Raw genomic sequence first — 13,836 nt, forward strand, 5'->3', positions numbered from 1 at the left:
CCCGCCCAAACAGAATTTTGTAAAGGCTATCAGGTTTTATTAAAATCAAAATACAACAGAGTATATAACACGAAGGCGGTTGCAGAGCTGGGTTAGAAAATCTTTTTTTTCCCCAGTTCCTCAGTTTGGGAAGCCAGCCCTTTGTCAGTTTTCACATTTCTATTAAAAAAAAAATCTGAAGTATTAGTGGCATTTTGAATTTTTAAAATCTTTAGTTTTACCTAGGCATCTTTCAGCATCACATTGCCTGGATCTCACTTTCTATAATGATTTTGGTATGTTCCATATTCTTCCAAACACCTAAATCCTCAGTCCCTCACTGGACCTCCAATGCCCTGTTTGACCTGACATTCTGCTCATTCACTGGTCTGTGTGCAATTTAATAAAGGCTGTAGGGCTCAGTCTAGATGCCAGGGAAGCAATATAAAAACTACTCCTCTGCTCTCAACTCATTATATTTGCCCAGATACTGCCCCAAAGACCTGAAACACTGTGCTCAAATTCATTTCACTACCACAGTCATCCATCCTGCTTCATTTCAAAGTGCCCAACTCTTAGGCTAAACTATCCTTATTCCTCCAACTTAAACTCCCTAGCCCACTTCCCAAATCCCCTGCTTAAACTCACCTCCTACCAGTTAAACTCACTATTTCTACTTGATTGCATTTTCCACCCTAAAATAACCCACCCTCCTGTCTGAATTCGCCCCTTCATCCAATTTGGCCAAGCTTACTTGGCCTCAAAAATCCTGACTTGAGCACATACCTCTTAATCTCAAAACCACTGTCTGACTTCAATTCTCCTCTACCTAACGTCATCATTGGAACATAAATCTGAAATGTTATGTCCTTGCTGAATTCAACTCTTGCCCAAATAAACCAACCTGTAGCCTCCACACTCATACTTCTCACCACAAGTTAATACCATGTCTCAACTGACTTCCCCACCCAAATTCACTTTAATTTCCCTACTTAACATAAAATCTTTCCCAAATCTTACCTTCATACCCTACATACTGACACACAAACAGACACACACAGACACACACACACACCCTACACTCATCTTTGGACCCTTATTTCTTAGCTATTCCCAGTGCCTTCCACCAAAAAGGAACTATAGGTCTAAAATCCACAATGACAGGCCAATAATAGAGATGTGACTGAAAGTTACAGCTTCTAACCTTCTTCTTTAGAAACATCATTCAAAATCATTAGCCCTTCTATACAAACATTGACTTCACAATGGCCATAACTTCAAAGAACTTTGTTTCAGTCAAACATGCTCCATATCATACTTATACCCTTATCACTCATCAAGATCTCAGCTTCTAGGTTTCCTTCAGTCTCAACTTATATTCGACATTCAAACTCTCACTCAATCTCCAACTTTGGCTGTTGAAAACTTAGACTCTGATTGTTTCAGCATTTTGGTTGCCTGGGTAGGCAAACTTCCATGGGTATTGGTATGCTTCCTTTTCATTGTTTGAGTCCCACAACAAAAACTGCATGTGACTTTTGGGCTACATCCTTCTACCTCATCCCAGGAGGATATGCCACAGACTGCATGGACATCCCTATTACACAATTTACAATGAGCACCAGTCCATTCTTTTTCACAAACCACACAGGATGAAAAATTTAGGCTGCCCTGAGTGGGAGAAGTGAGTTCAGGTACTTTAGGAGTTGTTATATTAAGGTTCTCTTCCACGTCATTACTGTCATTTCCAGCCTCATTAACTTTCAGGCTACTTTCTGCTTTTTTTTCAGACTGTTCTAAATGACCCTCTGTGTTCAGATGGACAATGTCTTCAGCTAAATTAGAAGTAGACAGATCAACTTTGTTTCCAGAGTCAAATACAATTTCACACGGAGTGTGCTGCATGTTTCTGTGAAAGGGTTGATTTTTCATCATTTGAATGAACCAAAGACCTTCTGACCAGTGCAAGGAGTTGTTCTTTTGCATCCAGGAAATCATCATACTCTGGATGTCGTACTTAGGCTGTACCACAGAACCATGGCTCTGACAGGGCCGAGGCTTTCCATGGACAATTTTTAGTTTTGACCACATCATGCTCAGTTCATTGACGATATGGCTTGAAAAATCTCTTCCGTGTTCAGACTGTAAAACATTGGGTGCTCCAATAATCGTAAAAATATCCAACAAAGCATGGGCCACTTCCTCAGACCTTCTTGATTTTAATGGCCGCAAAAAACTTAATTTTGTTTGGTGATCCTGATAACTCATAATAAACTTGTATTCTCCATCAGGATTTAACTGCATGTCAATGAGCTCAACTTGGCATCTTGAATTAACTTCCTTCATGGGCTTAGACACAATACATTTTTTTGGTGGCTTTGAATTCTTTTGTTGACAAGGCTTGCAAAGAGTTAAGTATAACATTATAACCTCTTTTGTGATATTTTTATATTTTGGTTGCAACTCTTTTTCCATACGGGTACGCCCACCATGACCAATACTGAGATGTGTATTATGCAAGATGTCAAATAAGTCTTCACTGTGTAAATAATATCGTATTTTTTCTGTCTCTCCATTAACAGCCTCAATCAGTTTCTCATTTCCTTGTATAAGGATCACATCAAATCTGGCCAAACGGCGATAATCAACGGATTCCTTTTTTGCCTTTGCTTTAGCTTCTTTTACTTCCTTTATGAGTTGACAGTATTTCTCTTTAGAAAATATCTTTGTGTTATTACTTTTGCTTTTCAGTAGACTTGCAAGATCGCTAAGGAACTTTTCTCTCATGCTTTTTGGCTGTATTTCCACTTCACCTCCATTTGAACTAACAATGTCTTTATCTCCTGCACGTTGAGACATCATGGAGAACCACAAAAATCCTAAAAACACAAAGCAACCATTCAGAACTTTGAGGTGTGTAATAAGGAAGGTAAATACTACCTTATGAAGCTCCTAGAGTCTGATGGGAGGTAAAGGACAAAAGGGAAATACAAAACCTTATTTCAAGAAGGCCAAACCTGAAAATATGAACAGTTTACAAAAGGAAGATTAAAGTGGAAAGAGAATCAAAGAATGGTAGAATTTGAAGGGACCTTATAAATCAACTACTTTATCCTCCTCATCTTATGTATATGGAAACTGATACTCAGGAGGGCCATGACAATAATCCAGGTTACCTGAAGCCAGTCTAGCCCTTTTCCCATGACTTTTAGTTGCTAAGGGAGACCTGATATTACAGAGTGATGATATAAGAGGGAAAAAAGAATTTTCCTGGGAAGTATTGTGGACTAGCTTTAAACAAAACCTCTTCTATGTGAAATGGGCAAATTAGCATTATTATTACTAACACTAATAACAATTACTACATAGGGAAAAGTCTTTGGCCAGATGAGCTTGAACAAGAACAGTAATTAACGTCTACTAGCTAGTGTCCAAAATTAATCTTTATTTCAAGTTTGAGACAGTCAAGTTGTCTGTTCTGCCCACATCTGGGGTCTGTGCCATAATTTTGATGTCTTGGTTTCACAGTTTGTTTCATTCATAAAGACACAACTTATTAATAATGAACTAATGGGAAGGGTATGGGAAGTCAGTACAAACCAGTGGAAAGTCTGAATTATGGTCCATTGGCTTATTGTTATCAAGTATATAGAGAAATTAAAACTATTCATATAAAGCACTGTTAAGTAAAGGTCTTTTGAAAGATTTTTTTTTAATGATGAGATAAGACTAATTCATAATTATCAAATAAACTCTACTTGGAAGTGCCTGAAAGGAGCTGGCTAATAGTCATTTCAATTTTTAAAAATATTATAATCACTATCATTTTACATACCAGGCCCATCTAAAGTTACATTTTTTACTGAGCCTCTGATCCAATGTTCATAAATTGTCAACTGTAATACATCAATCTCAAATCTTCCAAAAAGCCTTCTCTTGATGACTCCAGTACAGAGATCTGTTTTCTTTGAACTCCTTTGGCACAGTGCCTTTATCACACAATTTTTGTTTTCTGTAATGTTTTGTTATTTGTGAGTTGACTCTCCCAAAACAGTGCAAGCTTCTTGGGGGAATGGATCCTACTTTATATTCCTCACAGGACTTAGCACAGACTCAGCAAGACACAGCTGTTCAAATGCTGTTGACTGATTTACTTTGAAATGGAAGACTAATAATTATGGTGATTTTTCTTACATGTGTAAATGTAAAGATCTACACTTAAGCTGCAGTTTAAGTACCAGCTTTCCAGTGCTGAGCCACTATGTGATGAATTCTGCTGTAATTTATTGTCTATATATCATGTTAGTTGTCTAACATAGATTAAAAGCTAATACATTGTGACTGTAGCTTTATAAAGTGTTCAGCACAGAGTCATGTGCAAATCAGGTATTTAATAAATGCTTTTTGATGACAAGATAAAGGAAATGAAGTATAAGAAGCAGCATGTTAATTACAAGTACCCAGATAGGATGATGAGCACTATAAAAGCATGGACACAGATGATGAAGGGGTTGGGAAAAAATAACTGAAGAGATACCAGTTGAGAATCAAAAGAAAGTTAGAAATGGATGGATTCAGAAATAAATGAACTTAGCATCAAAGGATAGGGTTGTAAACAGAAGAGAGAGTAGCTGAGAATAAGTGACAAGGAAAAGAAGAGGTTTACTTTACTTTATCACAATTTTTTACCCAAATACGAAATAAATGGTTAAGAAAAAAATGACTGTTTTAGATTCTCTTCTGTACTCAAATGTATGGCATTTGTCATAATAAGAAATCTAACAGGTTATCAAGTCAGCTGGGGATATTAACGTGCCAGAACTTTAAAATGGCTGCCACTTCATTTAAACAGTGCCTAGAAGGGCAAAAGATTATTGGTTGGGTTTTACATGTATATGCTTCACTCCAGTGGTTTTCAAACTTTTTGGCCTTAGTACCTCTTTATACTCTTAAAAATTGAGGACCTCGCCCACCAAAGAGCTTTTGTTTATATGGGTTATATCCATCAATATTTACTGTATCACAAATTAAGAAATTACGGAATTATGAAAATGGCTTTGACCTTGTAGACCCCTAAAACTATCTCACTTTGAGAACTACTGTTCTAGATTAATTCACAGGTAGATTACCCACAATACAGATGAACATATAAGTTAACAGTGATAAAATTGTGTTGATTTACCATTTGATTTGCTTACTTCTTTTGTTAACATTATCATTATTTCCAGAAGAAATAGAAGGAATGGAGGTCTGACATTCTCTCCCTGACTGAGCATTTCCCCCAACCAACTTCCATTCTTTTCCCCAGAAGAAATCCTATTCCTCACCATTGTCTTGTAGGGTGTGTGGTTCTGGAGATTCACATTCCAGATTGGCATCCATGGGTTGGAGTTGGGCACCTGAAGACTCCTGGCCTCCTTCCAGGGGTACTATTTCCTCCAAGACCATTTCCTGTCCATGAGCACCTGATGGGACCTAAGGATAATTAGGCACACTTGGGCTTGTGAAGGAATTTCTAGAGTAACTGGAGTTAAAAGCTCAGAAGAGACCTCAAGAAATATCCCTCAGAGAACAGTTTTCAATAAATCCTCAAGGGTACTGAAGAGCAGGACAAGAGAAAAACAAATTCTGCCAAAGGCAGACTAATATAATAGAAGAGGAGGGGATGTATAGCTTTTTGGTACTGGGGGCATAAAGTGAATGAAAACAATGTCAGTTTATAGATCCAGCTACATGAGTCCTTCTTAACTTTCATCTGAAAATCTTAATCTGATCACTATCACAGACAAAATGAAAATGAAAGTGGCTAAACTCAGATGAGCTTTTATTAGCCAAAACCATGTGGTACCTACTTTTTATATTGGCAATTAAAAAATCAGTGACATAAATAAATTAATGAATAAAAAATTCACACTGAATTACTGAACTGAAAAGTATCTTAGAGTTCATATAAGCCAAACTTCCCATTCAAAAAAATTTATTGGTGCCTTTTGTCTATCAGTCATTGTCCATCCCTTCTCCAGACTGAACCCTCCCTTTATGATAAAGAAAAACTGGTAAGCAAAAAAGTCCAAAACAAAGACCATGTCTGATAACATATAAAATATTTTGTCCCAATAGTTTCCCACCTCTCTACTCTGAGGGAGGAGGTGTATTCCATTCTTTTTGGGGGAACTTAGTTGCCACCTCATTTTATAGATGAAGAAAGTGGGGCCCAGAGAGCTTGAGTGACATGCCCAGTAATCAAGCTGGTAGAATCTACCTTCCATAGAGAGTGGAAAGTGTAACCTAATAAGAAAAAGACAAAATAGTTTCTGTAAAGGAATAACTTACTATTGGAGCAAATGTATATGTGGACCATCTGTTCAGAATTTCAAAAGACCTTTGCTCAAGGTTCATACCAAAGACCAGACAAAAGAAGGTTTTGGGTCAGCTAAGTGGTGAAGTGGATAAAGTGCCAGACCTGGAGTCAGGAAAATTCCTTTGTGAATTCAAATCTGGCCTCAAACACTTACTATATATGTGACCTTGGGCAAGTCACTTAATCTTCGTCTCAGTTCCTCATTTGTAAAATGAGCTAGAGAAAGAAATGGCAAACCATTCCAGTATCTTTGCCAAGAAAACCCCAAATGGGGTCATGAAGACACAACTGAAACAACCAAACAACAAGTGAATGTTTTGTCATGAATAGAGAAATGACTCTGATTCAACAGGAAACAGGTTATATGTAAATGTGCTTTGGAAATTATTATTATGCTCTCTATAAATGAAAAATGATAATGATTATAATTTTCCTTATGATAATAAATAAGCAAGTATTTCTTAGGACAGAGATATATTCATTCATCCCTCCAGGGATCTGTGGTTAGCTTTGTAATTTAAAATTTTGTAAATGTTCTGGAAGGAGTACACAGTAAATCTCCAAGCTTGGAAGTGACACTAAAATCCTTCCATGCAGTGAAATAACAGACAGAGATAAACTAAAGGAATTCCTCACAAAGTGGGATGAAGTCCAAAGAAAAGTGATAGTAAAGCTTCAGTATAGGTAAAGGGAAGCAGATCCACTGAGGGAAAAAAAATAATCAAAATGATATCTGTAAAATAATTAGCTCTCAGTTATCTCAGTTATTGCAGATTATATGCCAAAGACATCAGACCAAAGGTTACAGAAGCCAAAAAAAGTCAACAAAGTGACATACTTGAAATGCCCAGAAAGTATTTCTCTGTACTTTTACAAAAATATGACATGCTCCTACCAGTTATTCAGTGTGAATTTTAGTCACTCTACTTTTAGAAAAACACAAAGTTGAAGAATGAGCAAAAAGAGGTGGTTAAAATGATCAGGAAGTGTCTATGTGAAGGCCAACTAAAAAAGTTAGGGTTTTTCATTTCAGAAAGATGGATGATTACAAGGCATATGCTCAAATTTTGTAAAATTCATAAAGAATAAACAAGGATTCATTTGTCAAATCTCATACCAAAACTGTCTCAATCAAAAAAAATATGTCAATGAGTTTAGGAACATTGCAGGACTCAAAATTAACCCTTTAGTCACTGCTTATTTACTAGTAATAAAGAGGGAAAAAAACCAGCATAAAAAGAAACTTTAAAATAATAATAAAAAACAAATACAAGGCATTAGTCTAACTACAAATACACGAGTTCATGTGAAAAGTGCTTTGTAAATACCGAAAAGTATTATGATTATTATTAAGAACCATAAGTGTAATGATTGAAACAAAAGAAAGACCTACAAGCATAAAGGGTTAACCTGAGGATTTGTTATTTAACTATTTTGATAACTGTATTTCAATATAATCAGTTTCCTTTGAAATGCTATATATTTTACTTTAAGCATTTAAACACATTATTTGGGAAAGGGACTAAAAGGGATCACCAGATTGCCAAAGAGGTCTATAAAACAAAAAATGTTAAAACACTGAGATAGAGAAATAGTCCATGTTCATTGATGGATCAGATTATTAGGAAGAAAATGACAATACTCTCCAAATTAATTTACACATCTAGTGCAATAACAATAAAAAAACTGAGGGGTTATTCCAAGGAATTAGAGAAAATTATGTGTGTGTGTATTTTTATACACATATAATTATATATATGGAAAAACAAAAACAAGAATAAGACACAAACTAGAGGGGAAAGCCAATAGTTTTATACTCCCAGATTTTAACATATATTACAAACTGGTTATCCTCAAAACTATAAGGCACTGGGCAAAATAATAATAACAAATTAGTGGTATGGAACAGAGATATCAGATTATACAAATGCTTACAAAAGATTACTGTTTGATAAACTTTCAAGTGGTAAGAGTGAGGGATAATGATGGCATATTATGAAACAAACTATGAGTTCCACTGCTATCCATTCTATGTCACAAGAACTAAATGAAGGCTTGCATGTTGAGTAGATCCCTTTGGAAAATTTAAAGGAAGATACAGATAAGAGCTGCCTAGGATAACAGGGGATAGGCAATCTACATTAAAATCTACATTACTGGAGAAAATATCCACATTGAGGAGTTAGTTCAGAGATCCACTGTAGTATCAAAATACTAAGAACAAATGTACTTGGAAAAATTGGATAACTATAGGGCAGGAAGTGGAATTAGATCACCACTGTATACCACAAAGTATCTCAGTGAATTCCAATTCAATGATTTCTAATTTTAGATAAAAAAAAGACAGAACTACTAGAAAATGGAAGAATGTGATAGAACATGGAAGTTGCTAAGGAAAGATAAATGTGTATGATTATATTTCAATAAAAAATTTCTGCACAAACAAAACAATATAATCAAAAGAAAAATGACAGATTGGAAAAATACTTATGGCAAATATGGTAGATAAAACTTGATATTTAAAACATAATAATGTATTAAAAACATACAAAGATGGGTCAATGGTCAAAGAACAGTTTTCAAAAGTGAAAACATAAATTGTTAGCAATCACTTGAAAAATACTAATAATGAAGGATATAAATTAAACCAACATTGAGTTACTATCTCTTACTGATCAAACTGGCAAAAATAATTAAAGGCTGGTCCTCATTCATGACTGATACAATTGCAAACTATTAGAATCTTTTTGGAAAGCAATCTAGCAGCTTACAATTGAAGTTACAAAAATAGTTATATTCTTTGACTTAATTACATTACTGAGAATATGCCCTAAGTGTTCATAATACTTGTAACAAAAAGAGAATGATCTGTAAAAAGAATGATCTGTTTAAAGAGTTTAAAGCTACATTATTTGCAATGAAAAAAAAGCTGGAAAGAACCTAAAAGTCTAAAAACAGGGGAAAGGTCTGTTAAAATGTGGTACATCACATGGGAAGACTTGGACCTATTAAGGAAGATGCTATCCACCCTAACAGAAACATGACAGGTGGAAATAGGCATAGTGAAGTCTTACATATATGTGTATGAACGAACGTGTATATATGCACATGTTTATAGATATCTATGTATATGCATATATATATTCACACTTAATTGTAGCCTTCTGTAGGGTGGGGAAGGGGGAGACAGAGGGGAAAAAAATAAAGTAAAAAGGACACAGCAGAGAACAAAAGAAAACCAACAGGGAAGCAAAGAAAAGCTGGGCAGCTCTGAAGACAATACGTAGTATTTATTATATAGGTTTTCGTGGAATGGAAATGTATTGTTTTATAATTGAATCCTCTCCTATGGTCTGCTGTGTACATGGCAGTATTATCTTTTCTCATTTTGTATTTAAATTTAAAATAAACAATTTTATATAAAAAATAAATAAAAATATATAGTAATGACATAGAAACTTATGATGCAATTAACACTTTAAAAATATGAAGAATGTAAATATAGAACACTTTTATGAAGTGATACAAAACAAAGGGCCAAGGATCTTTACTTCTGATTTGCAGGTGAAACCTTTTCTATGTGTTGTCTTCCCCATTAGAAAATAAGCTCCTTGAGGAAACAGGGACTGTCTTTCTCTTCTATTTATCCCCAGCACTTAGCTCATAGTAAGCACTTAAAAATTATTTTTTCATTCCTAACTAGGTTCAAAACTATGGTAGAAAATAATATATATGAGGATACTTTAGAAACACACACATCAGGGAAGGCAACTATACTTTCCTACAAAACATCCTTTGGTCCTCTACTCAGAAATAGTAGAGTTTACTAGATGGACCATTTGTCTAATTTAATAATTCATCTCTTATGTTCTAAAGTTGATTTACTTTAACTCATTAAAAGTATATGGTGGGGCAGCTAGGTGGCACAGTGGATAGAGTAGCACAGCGGATAAAACTCAGGAGGACCTGACACCATTGGAAACTCTTTCCCACTTCCAAATATTTAACTTACAAACGAACTTTTTAACCTAATGACTTATTAAGTGTGAGTACTTTATCCACTGATGAAGATTGCAGCTTCTTTGTGTCATAAGCTGCTGTGGATAAACAATTTGCCACCCTAGAGCCAACCTGGTGATAAGCCTCTCTGTATTTAGCTAAGTTGATCTTCAGATGACAGACAGCTAAATCAATGGTGTCAGGCTCAAATTGAAAGGTAGGCCACTAAAGTGTACATGAGTTCAAACCTAGCCTTAGACACTTACTAGCTGTGTGCCCCTGGGTAAATCACTTAACCCTAATTGCCTCCCCAACCCCCCTCCCCCCCAAAAGTATATGGACTGGGCATGGCAATGCACTCCTATAATTCCTGATACTGGAGAGGCTGAGGCTGGTGAGCTCAGGAGATTTCAGCTGTAGGAGGGCTAATGCCAATTAGGTGTTCACACTAAGTCTAGCACGAATAAAGTGAACTCCTTGGAGCAGTAGAATAACAGGCTACCTAAGCAGAGGTGGACTGACCCAAATAAAAAATGGAGGTCAAAATTTCCAAGCTGCTCAGTAGTAGGATAGGGTCTATGAGTGGCCTTCCAGTCTAGTCTAAGCAACTCAGGGAGACCCAGTCTCCTAAAAAATATATATAGGACTCACAGAAGTGGAAACATACATAATTAGGTTAGAGATTTCATATAAAAATCTCCAATTTACAAATGGCAACCCCCATCTAGTGACTTACTTCCCCACAGGCACAGGAGGAGGAACTGTCTTCCTTCTTTGATATTTTCCTGAGGCAGTGATAATGCTTGAGATCCCCTTCAAGTTCCTCTTTTTCTCTCCTGTTCTTCAACCACTACTCTTGTCACCAAATGCTCAGACCTTTATGTTCCTCAAAAGTCACCCTGCAAGACCTAGACCCCCTCTCTACTGCTACAGATCCCTAACTGCTGTGGTTGGTATACAAAGTGGAAGAAGAATGCCTAAGGGGACTAGGAGCCTGTGTTGCAACTCTCTAAATGGTGATTTTTTTTTTGGACTAGACCTGTGATTTCACTCATAAGGAGCTGCTGATAAAAAATTTTCTCTATCAATGCAGAATGGTACCTTCTCTACAACTTAAGGTCTTAGATCCCTTGAGGCACTGAGAGGTTAAGTGCCTAGTGACCCACAATTTGTATGTAGCAGAGGTGAAACTTGAACCCAGATTCTACTGACTTATCAGTATGATGATCATGTTACATAACAATATTAGTCCAGTTCAGCTTCATTAAGGGCTAAGTAAGCCCTTCTTTGTGCTGCCGTGGGATTAAAATAACCCTTAAAGTTTCCACTGGAAAACTCTTTCTCACTTCCAAATATTTAATTTACAAATGAACTTTTTAACCTAATGACTTATTAAGTGTGAGTACTTTATCCACTGATGAAGATTGCAACCTGTGTCATAAGCTGCTGTGGCTAAACAATTTGCCATCCCAGAGCCAACCTGGTGATAAGCTTCTCTGTATTTACCTAAATTGATTTTCAGATGACAGACAGATAGCTAAATCAATGGTGTCTGGCTCAAACTGAAAGGGAGGCCACTAAAGTGTACATAAAGATCCCTGCAGCCACATATTTACTTGAAAACCACACATTATTAACTTTATCTATGTTCTACTGTACATTTATTTTGTTAAACATTTCCCAGTTACATTTTAATCTGTTTCAGGCCCACTCTGGATGGATGCTGACAGCATGGATGCCTAAATAACTTGTCTATTAGTCCAATAAAATAGACTTCTAGTGGCAGAACATCTGCATTTGGTTAAAATCTTCATTTGATATATCAGCTGTTCTATTCAGCCATTGACTGTTATTTGCTCGATATAAAGTTATCGATTAAACCAGAAATAAAGTAACTAAAATTCTATATCTTCCACTTTGGAACTATTATTTCACTTATTTCATAGAATCTCAGTTAGATAAGACTTTAGAGGCTACCTTGTTAAACCCACACTCCAACCTATGCCCCCAAATCTCCCCTGAGGAATCAGACCTTTGAAGACAGACTGTTAAGACAGCTGTGAATTGGTCCAGCCATTCTGGAAAGCAATCTGGAATTATGTGAAGAAAGTAATTAAAATGTCCTTACCGTCTGACCCAGAAATTGTACTACTAGGCATATACCCCAAGGAAGTCAAGGATTTTTTTAAAGACCTCATACACTCCAAAATATTGACAGCACCACTTCTTTTGTAGTAGCAAAAAACATGAAACAAAAAAGATGCCCATTGATTGGGGGATGGCTAAACAAGGGTGAAAGATGAATGTAACAAAACATTACTACACTAATAAATATTATGAATGCAGAGAAGCATGAGAATTCACATGAATTGATACACAGTAATTAGAATCAGGAAAACAATACAATCACTACAACAATGTAAATGTAAGAAACAACAAAAACAACAGAAATTGAATGCTGTGATATTACATCAAGCTTGGTTTCAAATGTGGGTGTGTCATATGTCAGACTTTTTTGATGTGAAGTTTTTGTTGAACTGTTTTTCTTTTTCTTGTGGAAGGCACAGAAGAGGGATATATTGGGGAAATAGAGTTTATGTAAAAACAAAATATACTGATAAAATTTATTTTTATAAAAGAGATGGTTGAATATAGGAGTGGAATGAGGTCACACTGTCAAACATGGCCAATATATTGATTTGTTTACATAACTGTGCTTTGTTACTAGAGAGAGTTCTCTGGGACAGGGATGAGGGGGAAACATTGGGAAGTGACAGTGATATCATTTTTTAGAAAGGGCTGTGATAAAACATTCTAAAAAATCATCCCTCCTTCCCACCTGCTGTCTTGGTTCATCAAGTTCTCTTTCCAAATCCTCCAGCACAGTCACAGCTTCCTCTCCATTCTCTGGATGATGCTGCTGTACCCAGGTCTGGAGCTCCTCAGGCAAGATAGCCAGAAATTGCTCCAGCACTAGCAGTTCCAAGATTTGCTCCTTTGTGTGGATCTCTGGCCTAAGCCACTGATGGCAAAGTTGCTGAAGGCAGCCTAGGGCCTCACGGGGCCCAGGAGTCTCTTGGTAGCAAAACTGTCTGAATCGTTGTCTGAAAACGTCTCTGGTGTGTGGAAGGGGATCTTGAAATCTGGATCCTTTCTGCCCCCATGCTTGCTCTTCCTCTACCTTCACTTTTAGAATTCTCTTCTGGTCCTCTGGGAGGTGGGGGCCCAGAGCTATGAGCCTCTTGGATGCTTCAGTCATCCTGGGCCTGGGTAACTGGGGGAAGGCTCTCTTCAGCAGGGAGAGTTCCCTCCAGATTTTTTTTTTCTTTTCTTCAGGCAAACCCCTGACATATGGAAAATCATTGTTACCACTGAGAAATGGTGAACTTTGCCAATCAACTCAATGAAAGAAAAGCAAGGTTGCAACAGAAGGGCAGAGAAAATGGGACACAAGGCTTCTCGAATGGGAAGCTCACTTCCAAATAGCTGGAGCAGAT

The 13,836-nt window shown here is 36.5% G+C and overlaps 1 protein-coding gene across 1 annotated transcript; it reads right to left on the reverse strand.

Moving 5' to 3' along the window:
• Positions 1-574: 574 nt before the first annotated feature.
• LOC114039363 (SCAN domain-containing protein 3-like) lies at positions 575-13,598 on the reverse strand. The gene is made up of 3 exons (XM_027857068.1): positions 13,179-13,598; positions 5,307-5,454; positions 575-2,858 (listed from the first exon to the last, which is right to left on the reverse strand). The coding sequence occupies exons 1-3, from the start codon at positions 13,596-13,598 to the stop codon at positions 1,378-1,380; spliced, it is 2,049 nt and encodes a 682-aa protein (XP_027712869.1). The 3' UTR covers positions 575-1,377.
• Between the last annotated feature and the right edge of the window lie 238 nt (positions 13,599-13,836).

Source organism: Vombatus ursinus, unplaced genomic scaffold, assembly GCF_900497805.2.
Source record: "Vombatus ursinus unplaced genomic scaffold, bare-nosed wombat genome assembly UNPS02011916.1, whole genome shotgun sequence".
Taxonomy (NCBI): Eukaryota; Metazoa; Chordata; class Mammalia; order Diprotodontia; family Vombatidae; genus Vombatus; species Vombatus ursinus.

Bases quoted from the DNA above. Each gene is read 5' to 3' on its own strand.
- LOC114039363 (XM_027857068.1), bottom strand. From the start codon at position 13,598: ATGACTGAAGCATCCAAGAGGCTCATAGCTCTGGGCCCCCACCTCCCA. The intron at 5,455-13,178 runs GTGGGAAGGAGG...AATTATCCTTAG, and splicing joins TTGATGAACCAAGACAGCAG to GTCCCATCAGGTGCTCATGG. The intron at 2,859-5,306 runs GTGAGGAATAGG...TTGTGTTTTTAG, and splicing joins ACACACCCTACAAGACAATG to GATTTTTGTGGTTCTCCATG.